The 19,564-nt window shown below is 52.2% G+C and overlaps 1 protein-coding gene across 1 annotated transcript in view; it reads right to left on the reverse strand.

Moving 5' to 3' along the window:
• Window positions 1-19,564, reverse strand: part of LOC144724423 (hemicentin-1-like) — a 262,312-nt gene that overhangs the window by 88,501 nt on the left and 154,247 nt on the right. The window contains exons 33-49 of the mRNA XM_078603538.1: window positions 19,258-19,548; window positions 18,683-18,791; window positions 18,074-18,243; window positions 16,605-16,762; window positions 13,305-13,428; window positions 12,751-12,852; window positions 11,287-11,481; window positions 10,224-10,378; window positions 9,666-9,789; window positions 9,088-9,263; window positions 7,774-7,870; window positions 6,276-6,398; window positions 4,307-4,468; window positions 3,644-3,988; window positions 2,058-2,219; window positions 1,444-1,557; window positions 313-399 (exon numbers count right to left, since the gene is read on the reverse strand). Of these exons, the coding sequence (XP_078459664.1) occupies window positions 313-399; window positions 1,444-1,557; window positions 2,058-2,219; window positions 3,644-3,988; window positions 4,307-4,468; window positions 6,276-6,398; window positions 7,774-7,870; window positions 9,088-9,263; window positions 9,666-9,789; window positions 10,224-10,378; window positions 11,287-11,481; window positions 12,751-12,852; window positions 13,305-13,428; window positions 16,605-16,762; window positions 18,074-18,243; window positions 18,683-18,791; window positions 19,258-19,548 (2,694 nt within the window). The remainder of the gene's footprint in view (window positions 1-312; window positions 400-1,443; window positions 1,558-2,057; window positions 2,220-3,643; window positions 3,989-4,306; window positions 4,469-6,275; window positions 6,399-7,773; window positions 7,871-9,087; window positions 9,264-9,665; window positions 9,790-10,223; window positions 10,379-11,286; window positions 11,482-12,750; window positions 12,853-13,304; window positions 13,429-16,604; window positions 16,763-18,073; window positions 18,244-18,682; window positions 18,792-19,257; window positions 19,549-19,564) is intronic.

The following is a 19,564-nucleotide window of genomic DNA, read 5'->3' on the forward strand; positions in this document are numbered from 1 at the left end:
GCCGGGTTCACAGCGCAGTGCGCTAAGCACGACACTGCCGCTTCCTGCACAACAAGAGACACAGGTGTTTTGTGAAACGGTTCCGCGCGTCACTTCCCACGGCCTGGCGGAGCGCCAGTGGCCCACGGGTGCCGACGTTGGGGAACCAGCGGTTACGAGGCTGCTGCAAAAAGGGGCTCAAAATCCCCGCAATTGCAGAGAGCTTCCAAACTCGACAGTATATCCTGTTTGTTGCGTGGAGCGCAATTGGGGATAAATAGTTGCGAATACAATTGACGATAATAGGCTGCGTAAAATTCCGAGGCTGCTCACCTTCTACCTCGCAGGTCAGTGTGACCTTGTGACCTTTCTTGACTTTCACATCCTCCACCACTTCGTTGTCCTTGATAGTTGGTGGAACTAAAGAGAGGGGGCGGGGGGGGGCACATTAAACCCAACGAGTGCAAATTATCGATCACTCGTTGGCCTCATCTGCATTACTTTTCAATGAGCACGCAATATTAAAAAAATATATATTTGATGGTAAAAAAAAACAATCGCAGCAATTGCTGTTTAATGTTATTTTTATGGCAGTTGTTTTTTTCTCACCATCTCTAATCAAACGTTGTTCTTCCAAATTCTGCATCTTAATTTAGTCACACTTTAATTCTGGTCGTTTATGGTTTTAAGAGGCTGGCCACCACCATAGGAATGTGGAATCTGCAGACGGCTGAGTGGCTCCTGGGTTAGTGCTGTGACATGGCACTACTGAGTACCTGGGTTATAATACAGGTAGCCACCGGTGATTAATCCTTGTTTTCAAATGCAGTGAGTTGGTGGTTTTAGCCCAGTCATAAATGACAGGACAACAAGCTTCAAATAATTGTTTTTTACTTAATATTTCCACGTTTCAATCTCTGACATATATATATTTTTCAAATGAACTGACAAATAACCCTATCTCTATAAGACCGGCACATGGGAAAGCCGTTTGAAGCCCGCTCGGAAGCTTTTCTGTGATATCACCTTCTGTGGGTCACAGAAGGCGATATCACAGAAGGTGAATTATCCTTCTGTGATATCACAGAAGGTGATATATCCTTCTGGGAGTGAATCGTTTGCAGAACTACCCCTGAGATCCCTTCTGGTGACCTCTGCTGCACGTAACTTATTGTGATGCTGCACAAACACAAATAACAAAAAAACTCATTAAATTTGTCGATAACACTGTGTGACTTCAAAAGTGAAAAATACGTAGCAGGCAACTCTACAGGCGATTTGCACATTTAAACAACAATATAAAAGACACGTGCTTGGAAGGTGAGCCATAGGCAAAAACATCGCCAATTATACATTTATCCCGTTAAGGCCAAGCAGCGTTCTTGACGAACGTTGTGAGTTTTCCCGCGATCGGTTCTGCATGGGACCACGGATCGTCTCGACGTGTTTGGTGGCGGCACTAACGCAGCACGTCCAGCAGGAAGTCTTTGCTGGCCTCCCCTGCGCTGTTGCTCGCGATGCAGGTGTACCGCCCGGCCAGCCCAGCGTGCGCGTGCATCACCCGCAGCATGCGTCCGCCTGCGGAGCGGTCGGGGCGTACGGGGGACGAGGGTCAAAGGGGCAAAGGGTCGCGCCGGGTTCAGCTACTCTTTGCGCAAGGCGTGACTGGTGGTTAAAGGATTTCAGTGACTGGGAACGAAAATTGCATGTTTAGACTCATACACGTAAAATACAAATTAGTCATATATCCACATAAATAACCAGGATAAAGACTTAACTGGGTTTCTGATGTCTGACCGATTCTTTAATTGCCACGTATTATTGTCTGCAAAGTGCAGCAGATTAGGCCGGGTGGGCACTGGCGACATAGTGCGTGTGACTCTTAATCGAAAAGTTGTGATTTCAAATCCTGGTATAGGGTCCCAACTCATATTTTGTTATTACGTGGGAGCCTCAGTACTGATCAAGTTATTCTACACGTACGTCATCGGAACAGGAAAGGGTTAACGTTTCCAGTGACGAATGGCACTTAAACTGAGCGGGCGGGGCGCTCCCCGGTTGAGTGTTTCGCTTGGTACCAGAGAGCACTCTGACGTCGCTGCCCGGAGGAATGGGCTTGCGGTTGAAGAGCCAGGAGATGGACGGAGGGGGGATGCCCGACACCTCACACGTCATGGCCACGGGGCTCCCCAGCACCACGCTCACGTTCTCCGCCTCGCCGTCCCCGATCGTCGGTGGCACTGAAATTCAAGGGCGCCACAGTGGCGAGATGTTAACTGCTTCGCCTGGTATACAGGAGGTCGTGGGTTCGATCCTGACCCTGACGCCTGTATATTTGGAGTTTGCACGTTCTCCCCGTGGACGCGTGGATTTTTCTCCGGGTCCTCTGGTTTTTCCCTCTGCATTTCGAAATGTGCGTATGGAGTGTTTGGCAGCAGAAAAAACTACACATGATAAGCCACTTTCATTGAGCTATCAAATGTGGCCAGGCATGATTCTGAAAAAGATCTACATAGCTCAGTGGGCTTTACCTGTTAAGATAAACGTAGTTATACTGGTAGGAACGAAGTGGACCAGACCACCAATAGATTAAAGTGTCCGTCCGTCCGCGTTTGTCCGTCCGTCCGTCCGCGTTTGTCCGTCCGTCCGTCCGCGTTTGTCCGTCCGTCCGCCCGTGTATCAACATCGCCCCCTACTGCAAACACTTGGCATGACCCTGTCCGACAAGATGGCCGCCCGCTCCCCCTGCGATCTGTGAATTAAACAAGATGGCCGTCGCTTCCGGCGCATCACGGCAAAACTTTAAACTTCGCTTCAAAATTACTTTACTGAAACGCAGCACGTTTATTTAAAAAATTACTTTACTGAAACGCAGCACGTTTTTTTTTTAACACAGAGACAAGAAATATTTATTAACACAGAGACGAGATACATTTAATCGCCTTATTTGTGCACAAAAAGCACGGCGCGAGGCCTAGTGCGGCAGGCTTCGCGAGGCCTAGTGCGGCAGGCTTATTAACACAGAGATGAAACGCAGCACGTTTATTTAAAAAAAATTTACTTTACTAAAACGCAGCACGTTTTTTTAACACAGAGACAAGAAACATTTATTAACACAGAGACGAGATACATTTAATCGCCTTATTTGTGCACGAAAAGCACGGCGCGAGGCCTAGTGCGGCAGGCTTCGCGAGGCCTAGTGCGGGAGGCTTATTAACACAGAGATGAAACGCAGCACGTTTATTGTTGCGATGCATTCAAGAATGGATTCTCTTACGTCACATTTTTTTTTTATATCGCTTCTAATCTTATTGTCTCAATTCAGTTCCCTCCATTAGCCTCAATTGCAATATAAGCTGCACGACTGAAACATCGATTCTTACACCTGAAATCCGACATGTGCATTAAGAATCAATATTAATCAGTGATTAAATTAAAACGTCCACACAGAGAAAGAGAAAAATAAATAATACATATATATTTATTTTAAATCCATACAGGGAGGTCAGCGGCCTGTACCAATTCTACTGCCTAACTGCTAACCACCTTGCAGCTACGCAGCTTTGTTCTTCACACTCGGCGCAGAATCCCTGCCACCTCTGCACGGTGCGCCGCCCCGCACGCCATCCACGCCCCCACGTGGTCCCCCTCCTCCCGGCCTCACCGTGCACGTTGAGGTCGAACTTGCGGTCGGCCTGTCCGGCCACATTGACGGCGATGCAGGTGTAGCGCCCCGTGTCGCCCACCTGGGCGCCGTGGATCTGCAGGGTGCGGCCGTCGTTGAGAACGATGGGGCCCCCGGCCGCCCCCTTGGCTATCGCCGCCGCCGCCACCGCCCCCGTTCCCGCGCCGCCCCTGCGCGCAGCGGCCGGGATGGGACGGCCGTCCTTGAGCCAGCTGACGGCCGGACGGGGCAGGCCCTCGACGCGGCACTCGAGGGTCACGTCACCCCCGCGCGACACCGTCACCTCCGTGGGACGCCCGCCGCTCTGCTGAATGCTCGGGCGCACTGCGGGGTGGGGTGCGGGGACGGAGAGGGGGGCGTGCACGCGTGTGATCGCGAGGGGTGGCAAGGTGGCGGATCGTGCGCTCTCGTTGGGTGCACAACAATTCAGGCAACAATAAAAAAAAATCTGAATCTTTTATCTTTAATCAGAATCCTGGACGAATCCGATGAGCTATGAAGCTCTTTTTTCACAGTTGTCCAGTAGCAGGTCGCTGGTCAAGAGTTTTTCTTTTGTCAACTCTGCCAAAATACAATGCATGGTAGTATGGTCTTGTACCAGCGCTGGGAATACAAAAGGCTCGCGAATCGCTCAGGGCTCACCATACACCTGGAGAGAGAAGTCCCTCATGCTGGTGCCGGCCACGTTGGAGGCCACGCACGTGTAGGAGGCGGCGTCCGACGGCCTGGCGCTGCCGATCTGGAGGAGCCGCCCTCCAGACAGAACCCTCACACGGCCCTCCTGGTCACCCTCCAGGGGTTTACCTGGGGCGGATGGATAGAGACAGACGAAGACAAAGATGTATATTGAAACAGAGACTAAGATGAACTTACACATGGAATGAATCATCATCATTATCACGATCCATGGGCACATAGCCCATAGGTGTCCACTGCACATTTCGTCATTTGTTTCCACTTTCCTCTCGGTCTTGTGCCAATATGCTCAAGTAGTGGCCACATCTTTCTGGCACCGATCTGATATTTCGTACGCCAGCCATTCTCTCTTAGGTCTTCTTCTCTTTCCGGTTCCTTCCATTTTTTCCAATCAGCACACTTTTAATTTCCCTGCTGTTGTCCATCCTACTACACGTGTCCAAACAGTGCCAGTTTCCTTCTCATCACTGCCTGCATCAGGTATATTTGTTTAGGAATTCACCTGAACATCAAGGTCAAAAGGTCATAATAGCAAATGTGATTCATGCCACCACGCCATTGTGTCCTTCGTTCTGCCAAAGTCCACAAGTGCTGTACAGTTGATACCAAACATCCAAGGTCTGCTCTGAGAGTGCCACACTATCTGATTATAGTTGTATAGATAGAGTAATCTTTATTTATTATCCAGGAAAGCTTCCTTGGGTCTCAGGGTTATTTTTCAGGAGAGTCCTCCATTGGAATGTTTGGCCATTTCTATTTTCAGAAATGCTTTGTATGTGGCAGGAAACTGGAGAGCCCAGAAAAAAGCAATCAGAGGACACAATATTTAAATGTCTGCACAGATGGGTTCACGAAGCCACCTTCTGTGCTGCCATCTCCTGCCCACTTTACAGCCCTAGAGGGCTTGGGAGTCTCAGAAATTGGCTTGATCAAGCAACGCTTGCCTACAATGCACAAGATTACCAATCGTACTCCGTGAAGAAAATGAGAGACACAAACGGAGATGAAAACTGGCATCAAGAAAACATCAGAGAGATAAAACGATACAGACAGAACGATGATAAAGCGACTGTAAACAGAGAGGATGACATAACATATAGACCAAGGTGGACCTAAAACAGACAAAGAGAGGCAGATGCAATTACATTTGGAGAGGCAGATAAGGAGACAGAGTGACAAAAACAAACCAAACATAAAAAGCCAGACATGTTACCACGTCCACCGTGAAAAAACTATATATTTTTTCCGGTCCAGGTATGGCCCAGTTGCGTTCCAGGATCAGCATCATGGCCTGCATCTGTGATACCAAATCCTCGTGAGCCACGAGGCTCCATGGGCTCGGCTCCTGCTCGTCGGCGAGCGGTCCTTGAGTGTTGAGTTTATGTTATTTGTCACACAGATGATGGCTTCAATTAGCCGGTTGCCCGCCTATTTTTATAAGGGAGATTCGTGGTGCGTGAGCACAGCAACAACGAAACAAAGACAAACACATTGCAGAGAACGAGTACAGAGTACTTAAGGGAAATTGCACAAGAATGGTTCAGGAATCACGTCCCAAGGCACAGAGACTTCCCCACGGGATTCCCACGAGTGTGGCGGCGGGTGGCAAGAGGGCGCCACAGCGGCGAGATGTTAACTACCTCCCCTGCTATACAGGAGGTCGTGGTTTCGATCCTGACCCTGACACCTATATATTTAGAGTTTGTGTGTCTCTCTCCCCGTGGTCGCGTGGATTTTTCTCGGGGTTCTCCGGTGTTTCCCTCCACATGTATAATCAACGTGCGTTGAGAGTATTTAGCTTCTGATATAAATTTTCACATGATAAGCCACTTTGTTGAGCTATCCTTTGTGGCCAGCTCAACAGGCCTCGCCTGGTATATTAATAAAAAATGTTGCAGTTCCCGCGCTCGCTCACCGTTCTTTTTCCAGGAGAGTGCGGGCGGAGGGATGCCGGTCGACTCGCACACCAGGCTCATCATGTTGCCCTCGATGACGTTCAGCTGGCTGGGCTCCCCGGCTCCACGCACGCTCGGGGGAACTGAAGAGCGCCGAGCACAGGGGACGACACACGCAGAGCAGCCGCACGCACGCACGGTGAGCCCCAGCGCATGTGCGCGAGCGAGAGCGTGTCAGAGCGATCGACCGAGAGGGTGTGAGAGCGAGCGAGCACGTGCCTGCCATGGCGCCCGTCATCGTTACGCCCGTATGTCTCGAGTTGTCAACCCCTTTCCCATTGCGAGACGTCTGCAAGTTGCATTGTGGGTCCCCGTTCACCGCCAAATCTCTGAACGCGCATAGCGGTGCCAAACTGTGCCACACGCCCTCCCGCATGGCCTTTTAAAGTACTTACGATTCCGTTCCGATGACGTACGTGGAAAAGGGTTATGAATGAGAGCTACAGTAGGTGTCACCTGCTTAGGCCTCTGTGTGTGTGCGTTCGTGCTACTCGAGGGTCACGTCCAGCGGTAAATGTGCGTTCTACTTTTGTTTCCGCGAATATGCCATCGTTAATCGCGTGCTCCGCATCTGCGAGCCACACCATTGCTGTGTAGTGCATAAGCGTCGCACGTGCGCTACGGCGGTCACGTGGCCTATAAGCGGTAGCACGTCCGTTGCCGGGGTTCAAGGTTCGAATCCAGCGGCCGCCCTGATTATTACTGCATTTGTAATAACCGGAATAAAACTACGCGCCCTCTGCTTCACTCTCAGTGGACGTTGTAGATCCCCTGATGCCTTTCACAAGAGCAAGCCGTTGTGCGCTTGCATCAGGATACAAGTTTGCATCATTCGAAGGCGACGCCGCAAATTAATTTACTCAACTGGGATCACGCATTGCAACCATTGCCCCCTACTGGCAGATCAACGCGTGAGGTCACTGTTGTAAATGAGGCCATCATCGTCTCTTGAGTTCTCACCTGGCGAATCAAAGATAAACTAAACCATGTGACATCTGTTACAAATGAGTCGAGTGTGTGTGTGCCCTGCCGAAATATATCGTGCCACCGATAAGTACGCACGTCACACCAAAGCTAAATGTGTATGTGTGGGGAGCGGTAACGTAGCGGTTAGAACGCTGCGCTACGAACCCGGTGACACAAGTTCAATTCCACGCTCATGGCCAACGGCAGTGATGATTATCTGAACTGGTCTTGGGCCTCCCCTAGATAGACTCAGCCTCAAATGAGTACCTAGTGCAGTGTGTAAACTTCGCCAATAGAAAGACAAAGGCGGCCGGGCATGGTGCTGGCCACCCACCCCCCTCCTGTGTTGTGTCGGCCTTCATAGGTGCTCGCTAACGGCACTTGCCCCAACAGTCTGTTACAGGCTACACGGGGGATCTTTGTCTCTGTCTCGTGTTCCAGGTGCCCAGGGTGAGTGGGGCGCGGGGTGAGTGGGGCGTGGGGCGCGCGCACCCCACACGTTGACGTTGTAGTTCTTCTCCGTCTTGCCGGCCACGTTGGTTGCCTCGCACGTGTAGCGCCCCGTGTCCATCACCTGCGCGCTGTCGATCTGCCCGGGGGGAGCGGACGGGATGGGGGATGAGCGACGCGCGACTGAGGATTCCCCGACGGCCGACGTTGGTTTTCATTTTTTTACTCTGTGCGTTTACCCCGTGAATCCTCCCTTGAAGGTTCAACGAATGCCTTGCCGAGTCTAAAGATTCGATTGCAGGAGCAACCTGCCAATTTTTTTTGCCATGAGGGGGCAATTTCGCTTTGCACAATCCCAATTTCGTTATATGCAGGTAGTTATTTTGGCCAACACCAGTTACTTTGTGTGGTATTTTTGTTTATGTTTCTCTGGGAGGATGAAGCCAGTGTGCAGAACAGGGTGAGGACATACAAACTGCGTGCAGAAAGGCGCCAGAGTCGGGAATCGAACCCAGGCCCTTCCTGCTGGGAGGCTCAAAGCGTCACCACTGCGTGCACCCAGCCGCCAGAGCTCATCGTTTTTTATTTGTGCACAATTGTGATGGGTGGCAACGGTCGATGGTGGAACGGTCAGTGGGGGTCTGAAGTGGCAGGGTTCATGCCGTGTTAATATAAATTTGACCGAGAACCCGAGATTCATAGAGGGGGTGCTGAGAGTTCAACAGAGACACACCGCGAAATGTCTCCGGAGCTAACGTTAATGCCGGAGTGCATTGAGTCAACGCGCCGGTGACGTGCCGCAACTGTTGTGCATCACAGATTCACCCGAGGGTCGTGTTGCTGGTCACATGTCACGTGCCTCTCACCTGGTGTCCTCTTCAACTCTTCACCCTCGGTTTATGTTTCAACTGCAGTGCTCTCTAGAATTTGCTGTGTACCATTCACATTTCATGTCTATGCAAACTATCAATTTTTTTAAATATTTTAGCAGGTAAAGCCCACTGAGCTATGTGGCTCTTTTTCAGAAGCGACCTGGTCACATGATAGCTCAACGAAGTGGCTTATCACGTGGAAATGTATTGCAACCAAACACTCAAAACGCATGTTGATTCTAAACGTGAAGGGAAAAACTGGAGACCTCGGAGAAAAATCCACACGACTACGGGGAGAACACGCAAAACTCCAAATATACAGCAGGTGTCAGGGTCAGGATCGAACCCACGACCTCCTGTGTACCAGGCGAGGCAGTTAACATCTCGCAGGCGAGTGGCACGCCTTGGGTGTGCCGCGCTCCTCGCCTTCCCATCTGCGGCGAGCAGCACCCGGTGCTATTCCCCGTTCGTGCGCGGGGCTCACCTGCACCGTGCTGCCGTCCTCGGACACGGTGAGGCCGGGCTTCTTGAGCAGGGGCCGCCCGTCCTTGAGCCACGTGAGCGTGGGCGGCGGGATGGCGTTGCTGCGGCACTCCATGCGCACCGGCTGGTTCAGCACCACCGACACGTTCTGCTCCTCGCCCATGATGTTGGGTGGCACTGGGGTGGCAGGGGCAAAAACAAAAGCGGGTTTAGCTAACGAGGTGAGGGAGCGCACGGATTAGCGCAGGCGAGGAAAGCCAGGACGAATGGTCAGTGCTGACGTTACCTCCGTGTGGGTGGCTGTCTCGGAGTGGGTGTCTGTGTCTGAGCGATGCGCACAAGAATGAGCGGAGCACTGGGCAGCTAAAACACAGCAAGTTGGCATAGTAGTGGGCACAGGTGGTACAATGGCCAGTAATCTCAGTCGGTCAACCCATGGCACCTGGGTTTTGTCCGGTGACCTCCTGCCAGCGGGCGTTCAACACTTCACGCGGCCTTAAAGTGCAACTAGCCTGGCATCATCGTCGTGGTGATGTCATCAGCACATAGTGGCGAATGGCGGTTGTTGTTGTATCGCACCGTAGATTCGCAGATCGACATCTCTCTGTTCCTCGCCGGCAGCGTTGATCGCCACACATGTGTAGCGGCCGGTGTCCGATATCTGAGCACTGGACAAGGCCAGGGTCCTCCCTCCTGACAGGATCTGTTCCATTGGCAACATCATCATCATAATCGTCAACACTGTCCTCATCATCATCCACATCAATGCTATGATCATCACCGCCACTTTCATCACCATCATCATCATCATCTCTGCCATCGGAAATGATGATGATGATGTCCTGTGTCTAACCCCGAATAAAGAATTTCAGATGCTATATATTTCCAGCCAGATGGAAATGACGTTATATCATCATCAGTCATGCTCAATCCACTGCTGGATGACAGCCTCTCCATTGCTGTCACCATTGCTCATGGTCCGTCAACGTAAACAACGCAGAAGTGCACCTTGCACCCGCTCGCGTCGTACACGAGGTTACACGGGTCGGTTTACATCCCAACGAGTCGCGCTGCGGTTCCGCCAGAACACTGCCCGAGCATGGAGATGACTGCTGGAGGGGGGGGGGGGCTGACCACCTGCATGCCGTTGGAGGTGAGCGGGGAGATGGGGCTCCCATCCTTGAGCCAGGTGAGCGTGGGTGCGGGGATGCCCCTGGCTTCGCACTCCAGCCTCACGGGGTTATTCACCACCACCGCCACCGTGTCTGTGCCTCCCGCAATGCTCGGGGGAACTGCGCGGTGCACAAAAAACAGGGGGCGTGCGAGCGAACGAACGAACTTACGAACGCTGTTCCCGGGAACTTACTTTGGCACCCGCTGTCCGTCTCTCGTTATTTTGCGGAGTGTGCAGTGCCAAGAACAGTGCTACAATGTCACCCAATTGTCCTGAAGACAAAATGCCTTTATATACAGTAAGTCCTCCATATAAGTTGGGCATGCATTCCTGGGAAACGCGACGTTAGGTGAAACGTCAATCGAAAACCTATTTTACTGTTGACCGAATTATATAAATTTCGGATACGTTCGTTGGGGTAATTTTTTGGTAAAAAATTTCTGGAAAATATACATTTAATAAGTACCAAAAAAACTAAACATACCCCAAAAAGATATCATATACAAAGTGTAAATATGATATAGATTAATGCGGTGAATATTGCATTTATAGGGTAGCACAGTATCCGGTATGGGGCGACGTTGTAAACACCGAGGCATGAAAAATCACGAGGGGGCGCCGTGGCGCAGTGCGTCGTCACGCATGCGGCCCAACTACACCAAAATACGAACAAACCTGGTCCGTATGTCCAGTTGCCTGTTCGGACCGAAAGTCGTAAGTTCAACTGCCACGCAATAGAAGGCGGTGGTGGCATTAACATCTGCGGAACATGAAGAACCGGTGGCATCTACATCTGATGCGCAAACTCCAGCAAATTGCGCAATATCAGTTGGCGGTCGACGTTCTCAAAGGAATGGCGCCGACCCCGTGCTCACCCCCCCTCCCCCCGTGATCCGCGGATCAAACAAACCGCTGGAGGCACCGGTATACGGCAGCGAGAGCAGTGAATGCAAATGCTGTGGCAAGGGGACGCGTCCCCGCGGCGACGTCAGCGTTCGCCTGGACGAGGCCGCGTGCGCCACCCACCGTGGACCTGCAGGCTGTGCACGAGCTCGGCTCGGCCCGCCACGTTGGTGGCCAGGCAGGTGTAGCGGCCCGTGTCGGCCACCTGGGCGCTCTCCAGACGGAGCACGCGGCCGCGGGACAGCAGCGCCACGCCTGGCGGGGGCGTCCCCTGCCCGGCGCCGGCGATGGCCCGCCCGTCCTTCTGCCACGACACCACTGTGTGGACAAACGCGTACGCAATGCTCGTGCAAGGACGACGATTGACCCCCCCCCGCCTCCCATGTAGCCTTGAGCAGGCTGTTGGGGCAAGTGATGTCAGCGAGCACCTATGAAACTAAACTAAAACTATTGTTTTTACCAGGTAAGACCCACTGAGCTATGTAGTTTATTTCAAAAGTTACCTGGCCACAAATGATAGCTCAACGAAGTGGCTTACCATGTGGAAAATGAAAGCAGCCAAACGCTCTATGAAGGCCAGCATAGCACACGAGGGAATGGGTAGCCAGCACTATGCCCGGCAGCCTTTTCCTCCCCAGTGGTCATGTTTACACACATCGCACCAGGTACTCATTTGACGCCGAGTCGATCTAGTGGAATCCCAGGAACGTATCAGATAATTGTCACTGGTGTTGAGCGGGAATTGAACTTGGGTGGCCAGGTTCGTAGTGCAGTGCACTAACAGCTACACCAATGTTCACCACATACGCACACTACACTACCGCTTACACACACATACGCACACAGACACGGATTCAAATGCACATAAATGATAGATAGTAACTTGAAGTTATGGCAATATTTTCTAAATCGGCTTAAATTTGTTTTTATTGAATGCCACTTGCTGCCCAAGAATTGCACTCAGAAATAGGTGAGAGCGGAGAAGCTTTTCACGTTAAAAGTCTAGTGGAGTAAAAATGTCTACCTGCTCAAACGAGCGTGGGGCGAAGCTTGCCTCCAATGTATGAACGTAAGTTCAACTTATTTCACACCGTATGTAGCCAACCGCGCAAAATTTTGGCTCCGAGCCAGTGTTGGAAAATCAAGTGGTACTAATTGATTGACCCGCCGCCCCCCGTCAAATGAAGAATATTAAATAGGCTCTGCTACTCGCCCTCGTGCCTCTACGTTGATGAGGCAAGCAGAAACGGTGGCGAGATGTTAACTACCTCGCCTGGTATACAGGAGGTCGTGGCTTCGATCCTCACCCTGATGCCTGCTGTATATTTGGAGTTTGCATGTTCTCCCCGTGGTTGCGTGGATTTTTCTCCGGTTCCTCCGGTTTTTCCCTCCACATTTATCATCAACATCACGCGTTTAGAGTATTTGTTGCTATAAATTTGCACACGATGACAAGACACTTCGTTGAGCTATCATTTGTGGCCAGGGCTCTTCTGAAAAAAAGCCACATAGCTCAGTGGGCCCTACCTGGTAAAATAAAAAAAAATAGTTTAGTTTTTAGCCTAGAGACAGGTGAAGGTGACGCACCTGGAGTGGGGCTGCCGCTCGCCACGCATTCCATCTCCACTGGGTTGTTCACGATCACAGTGGTGTTGTGGCGCACGCCGCTGCCCTCGATGCTCGGAGGCTCTGGGACGCAAACACAAAAGATTCCCCGTGAAGCCCGACTGCGAAACGGACACCGGCAAAGGAAATGAAACAAAAAAGTCGAAAGTGCACAAAAAAGTGTGTGGCGAGACGCGTGGTTGGGATTACATTGAGAGACAGAGGGGAGCATGTGGCTCAGGGAGCAAACACATTCTATGAATCGTATTGACTGCTACGGAACGTCAGCTTGGGCAGGACACAAGGTGGCACAGCTAGATCAGGGAACAAACATCATTGAAATCATATTGACTCTCATGGGATGTCAGCTTGAGTATGACACCTTGCTATAAGAAATGATGGCTGATGGACGAGACATATGATAGAATGGCAGGACCACGTCGGTGTCACAAATAAAACACGAAACTCAACGCTCAAAACTCTCAGCGAAACCCCCCCCACCTCGGGGGCCAGTGAGAGAGGGGGCCCCAACTTACCGTGAACGTGCAGCCGCACCGCCTGCTGCGCCTCCCCGGCCGCGCTGGTGGCCACGCAGGTGTAGCGGCCGGCGTCCTCGCGCGCGGCCCCGCTCACCTGCAGCATGCGCCCGCCGCTCTCCACCTGCAGCAGCGCCGGCGGGGGGCAGGGGGAGGGGGGAGAGCAGCGCGGTTCGAGAAGGGACAACTCCACACGCGGCTACGTCAAGGAGCGTAAACCGTCGTGACGCGCGGACTCCGGTCGTCCTGGCCGTCGAACAGAGACGGTCACCGCACCGTCGCGCGGCGCTTTCAGATGCGCTTCTGTGGCCGCCTGGAACACTCTTCCCACCGATATTAGGGAAGCCACTGGGGCCGTGCACTTTTAATTCATCGAGGTTGAAACCTCATTCCTTTAGAACAGTTTTTTGTGTTTAGTTTGTTCTCCTTTCCCCGGCAACTCCAATTAGCACGGTTGTCGACGTACGGCGCGGAAGACGTTCAACGAACATACGCGGTTCACACTCCGTGGCACGACACCCACCGTCACGGGGGTACAACCCCTAACCCAGCAAACGGTGGTCAGTCCTGAATCACTACAGAAGAGGGCAACAGCAGTTACGGTCATCTGCTTTGCCGCCGATGAACTGCTGGCCGTGCAACTACTCTCGTCTCCAATTCACAAACCATGGGTCACGTACATCCAACACCCCCCCCCCCCGCCCCGATTTAGAACTCACAACCTTCCCAATCCTCTAAACGCAGTGCTGCCCTGTTCAGAGTATCGCGTGATCCCGAGGTCTGTGAATCGGCTTTGCCAGGGGGGCAGTGCTGGATCATGCGATTCATGGTCTGACTTTGGTGACCTCAGCAGTCAGCATCGCCAACTTTTCTTCATTTTCCAGTGATGCACGGCTCTGTATAAATAAGATATTACCCACTGCTCAACTTTCCGCTCAATAATAGGCAACAGGGCAACGTGATACCACTGGTATTTCATTCGTTAAGATGTTTCACATTAACTCAAACCTCAAAAAGAGAAACCATATATGAACGGGTGTGTTTGCATGTGAGCGCATAGTGTGTCTATACAAAAGAATATTTTTTTGTTCTGACACGAACCAGCGCTTTAAATCAAACATGCAAGGAGCATCTGGCTCACACAAATTGCCTTTCCTTCTCTTCAAAATGACCGCCAAAAATGCAATCTATGCATTTTTTTAAAAACAGTGTGTGCAGTTATTGCCATGAGTGGAAACACTACTCAACGTCACCGCGCGTTACATTCAAATTGCTATGAAAAATAACATCGCGCGGGTCATGGCAACGGAACAAAAGGGCGTTGCCGAATGCACAGGCCACGGTTAAAGTGGACGTTAGTAACTTACACCATTTCAGATCCGTTAACGATGGAATTTTGCTGTCGAGCTGTGAAAATCCCTCTGCTCGAGCACATTCGCCGGCTGTGTTCGCCATCGAGTACACGTGGACTCCTATCCAGCACTTCGGAAGTGGGGGTTGGTGGATCGTGCAGGGATAATTTTTGTTCTTGAGACAGCTGATTGAAGGACAGCGACGTGCCTGCAGAAGGCGGCGGTGTATTGCTACCCTATCCGGGTGGACCTGGAAGGGCCACATTGAGTTGTGCGTGCGAAGCATCATCACTGTCTTTCAAAGACCTCTTCCATCCTAGCAGCAGTCTGGCACCCAGTCACATGACCCAGTCACATGACCCACATTGCACCAATGAAGCTCGCAACCTCCTTCAGCGCGTACTTCACCAACAAGCTTGCCACCGTCGGCAAAACCATCGGGGCCCCCTCAAACTTTACCCAAACCCCTATTACACTCCGGACCCCCCACCCCTGCCCCCCCCCTGACTCCAACGACTGCATCCATACATCCATGTACACGCCCATGCTGCCAAAGGATGTGTTTGCTCTAATCCAGGCACTTCACGTGGATCCATAATAAATAACGTATTTTTTGTTTGGATTAGATCACGTAAATATAAATGTGTCGTTCAACCCGCCACCACCTGACACAGCCAATTAGTAAGGCTTGTCATCTTAACAAAACGTGTCATTTAGTATGCGTAAGTAGTAACTAATTGGCACGTTTTGTTAACGAGGCAATTCCGTCACGGTCATTTATGTCCGTAACAGCGTTGAGCACATTATGAATTGCATTATTATTCCTGTTCTCATATCAATTTGCTTTTGCATTGGAATATTTGGCAATTCTCATTTGTGGGAGTTTTTCATGTGGGAGTGACTGGAATACCTAAACAAAAACCCACAGAACACTGAACAATTGAACAATCCACGTGGATATTTCCGAGCCCCCTTCTAAAGTTGTGTGCGGGAGGCCAATGCCCTCGTGCTCATCTGAAGTTTAAACGGAAGCATTCATTTTATTGACCACCCGTCGTTGCAAATTTAGTTAATCTAACGTGTGCCCGATTTCAAGTTCGTAACAATGTTCACGGGTAGATGTCATTTAGCCAAGGCTTCATACATAGCCACCTTATACTTGTAGGCACATTTATTTTTTATTAAAGGCAAATGCAACCTGAAAATACAATACACCTATTCTGTTATTCCCTAGCTGTTGCACACAAGTCGGAAGCTTCGGTATCATGAGAAATAAGTGAAATTCAAAACCACAGTGCCCTCGAGTGATGTTGCGTACGTATGCATGCTGAACTTCTTTCGCACCGCCAACCATGCGAATCGGAGGTCCAAGCACAGTTGGGTTCTTTGACCTCCCTTTGCGAGGTGGGAGACGCTATACCTGGCTACGGCGCGACCGCGCTGCGACGTGTGTGGCAAGGGGGCCGTTGCGCTGCTTTCGTCCATGAATCCCAGCGCGCAGACGGACATTTGAAACCCGTGCTCGCGTCATACCATCCCCTCGCTGCAAGCCGGGGTTTTAGAAGTGAATCGGCAAATTTTACCTTTACAGAATCGGATTACAACTTTAGCATCGCCTTGGATATCTAGATGTATGTTTTGATAAATTAGTAAAAATATATTAAAGCACAGCACTTAATTCGGATCCAACAGCTCCTGAAAATTGAGAAAACCCATCACAATGGGAACTTCCTTCACATCTCCAGACGACCGCACAGGCATGGTGCACGCATGCGACAGTTTCATTCGTTTGGCTGTTCCGGGTCGCGAAGGGTCTTTGCGACACAAACCTGTTCAGATGCTTGCCTGGCCAAAAACCCGAAAGGTCAATTATGAATCATAACACTGCCTGCCGGAACCTACGCGTCATGCTTGCGCACCAGGTAGTATCACACCGGTAGTTCGCTACCTTGACGTTCGCCCCCGCCGTGGTTCCGACGGGGCGGCCGTCCTTGAGCCAGGACACCTGTGGCGTGGGGATGCCGCTGGACACGCACTGCAGGGTGATGGACTTGCCCAGCACGACGGCTCGCTCGCTCGGCCCCATCACGCGGATCGTGGGCGGCACTGCACGGCACAGCAACAAAGCGACGCCTTAGAGTCGCGGCATGATGAGGTGGTGCAGAGACGTACCGAAGAAATTCCCGCGGTCCCACGTCATGGCAGGGAGCAAGGCCGGGAGATGGCGCCGCAGAGCTGCCGCCGAACTTATTTTCACTCGGCCAATCGCTTTTATTGCCCGTTCTCTCCACAGGATGCCCGCTTTTGACTTCCAAACAAAGCGATTCTGATTTTTGTATCGCCATGAGGAGCTGGATACGAAATAAATTGCAAGTCAAGATCTCCAGGTTGTCATGGCCGATGCCACTGAGGTCACACCTCTTGAACGTTTCCTTCCCTTGGCCAGATTCCACAACTGTTGAAAGAGTTGACTCCAAATCCCCAGCGTCTGGCTTCAGACGAATATAACTCAATCTACCAAACAACAATGCAGTTCATGTGAATCAAACTTTTAAGAAACGTTGAATGCAAAACAGAGCGGTGGCAAATCCAAGGGTATGTGAGGGGGAGATCGCAGCGATCCCCCTCCCTCCCTTCAAACCCCCAAAGATCGGTGTCTTATTGATATTTACTCGAGAAGATACATTCATAGAATTTTTTTAAATTAATGTACGGCTCGATTTAAAAAGTGTCAAATTTTGGGACAGCGCCCCTCCCGTCCCCGGGAACTTTCTAGATCCGCCTCCGATGACAGAATGAGCAGCAACGTGATCTGCTCCCGTCAGTCGTGCATTCTGCTCGAGCCTGCAATGCCCGTTGCTTAATTCTCGCTGGTGTTAAATATCATAACATTGCCCACCATTCCTCTTCCCCATCCCGCTTCCTTGACTCCCTGACTTATTGTACGTTCTTCTTCCCTCACCTTCCCCTCCCCACATGAAAGTACACACACCCCGCTCGCGGCCCCAATCTAACCCCTCCTCGAAACTCAGGAGCACAGCGTTCGCGACTTTTTTCCGTGGAGTTTCTGTACCCCCCACCGCCCTCCCCGACCCCACGTCGCGGTTCGTGCTCTGTAACGGGCTCCTGCCGAAATATAAAAAAACTAAATAAAAAAAATCATAACATTGACTTTGCTATGACATATTATTTGGGTCTTTCGGTAAAGTCACATAGATACGTTCAAAGAAAATCACCTATCTACGTGACTTTACCGAAAGACCCAAAGAATTTGAATTCCTGCAGTCACGAAAGCTTTAAGTCAAGATTTTGCTATGACAATTTAGAAGAGGGGGCAGTTGAGCCTTCAGCCGGTAAGGGCTGAGACGCACCCCAGTCACCCCATCCCACCGCAACCTGCAATCGTCCCCGGCTCACCCATGACGGTGACGTCGAACTCCCTGCGGTCGTCCCCGGCCTCGTTGGAGGCCACGCAGGCGTAGCGGCCCGTGTCGGCCACCTGGGCGCGCGGCACCGTGAGCCTGCGTCCGTCGGCCGACGCGCGGGCACCCTCGCCCTCCTTGAGGGGCCGCCCGTCCTTCAGCCACCTGCTCAGGCGAGGCCGCAACCACGACGTCACGAGATGACGGGCGCCCCCCCCGTGTAGTCTCTAAGTACAGGCCACCGATCGATTCCTTTCATCATTTGGTCTCAGACACTGACAAAAAATGAGTGTCCCCCTCATGCATTAAGTGGCAGCATCTTTAAAACCCAGTTGATCTCAAACGGGGGACGCTTTAAGGACATCGGTCCAATGCGTTGAATCGAACGATACCACAAACCCGTAAGCGATTGAGTAGCTGTCGATTGTGCAGGCACTGCAACTGCACTGCAACCCACGGGCCGGAGGGGGTTCAGGCGCTGGGCTACAAAGAGATGATGAAATCGGCCAGGAGGGACATCCCCCCCGCCCCACCGCCACCCCCGATGCATTCGTCGCAACAGGGCCCGTGCCAACCGCTCCGTGTGTAGCTGTGCGAGCCTCACGTGATCCGGGGCTCGGGGGTGCCGCTCGCCTGGCACTCGAGCTCCAGCGGAGAGCCGACGACCACGCTGTTCTCGCCGCCCTCGTCTCCTCCCGTCAGCGTGGGCGGCACTGTCGCAGTCACCGCACGGCGTTAACAAACAGTGCGGGGAGCCGCACTTAGACGCTCCGGTGGCCCGGGGAAAGGAGCCATCCTTGGCCCCCCTCTGAATTCTACCCCCCCCCTCCCCTCCGCCACCACCACCCTATATTATAGCCTTAAACGACTGTTGGTAAGCTTTGTTAGCGAGCACCTATGAAGGCCGCCATGGCACATGAGGGGGCCAACACCACACCCGACCGGCTTTGTCTCCCCAGTGGCGATGTTTTTAAACATCGCACCAGGTACTCAACTGGGGCTGAGTCGACCTAGGGGAGGCGCCAGGACCGGTTCAGATAATCGTCACTGGTGTCGGCCGTGAGTGGGAATCGAACTCGGTCTGCCGGTTTTGTAGCGCAGCGTAGCGCTAGCCCGCGACACCACCGCACGCACACAAACGCACACACGCACACAAACGCACGCCCGCGCGCTTTGTACCGAGCACGTCGACGTCGTAAGGCCTCTCCTGCCGTCCGGCGGCGCTGCTCGCGACGCACACGTATCGGCCCCCGTCGCCCTCCCCGGCGCTCGCCACCTCCAGCCTGCGGCCTGCCAGGGTGATGAGCACGCCGTCCCCGCCGCCCGGCGGCAGGGCCACGCCGTCCTTGAGCCACGTGATGGTGGGCGCAGGGTGGCCGGCCGCCTCGCACTCCAGCACCAGCGGGCGACCCGACACCACCTTCTTCTTCTTCTGGGAACCGTCGCCCTCGCCAGAAATGGATGGTGGCACTGCAGGGGTGGCGGT

This window comes from Lampetra planeri, chromosome 20 (genome assembly GCF_965212315.1).
Source record: "Lampetra planeri chromosome 20, kcLamPlan1.2.h2, whole genome shotgun sequence".
Taxonomy (NCBI): Eukaryota; Metazoa; Chordata; class Hyperoartia; order Petromyzontiformes; family Petromyzontidae; genus Lampetra; species Lampetra planeri.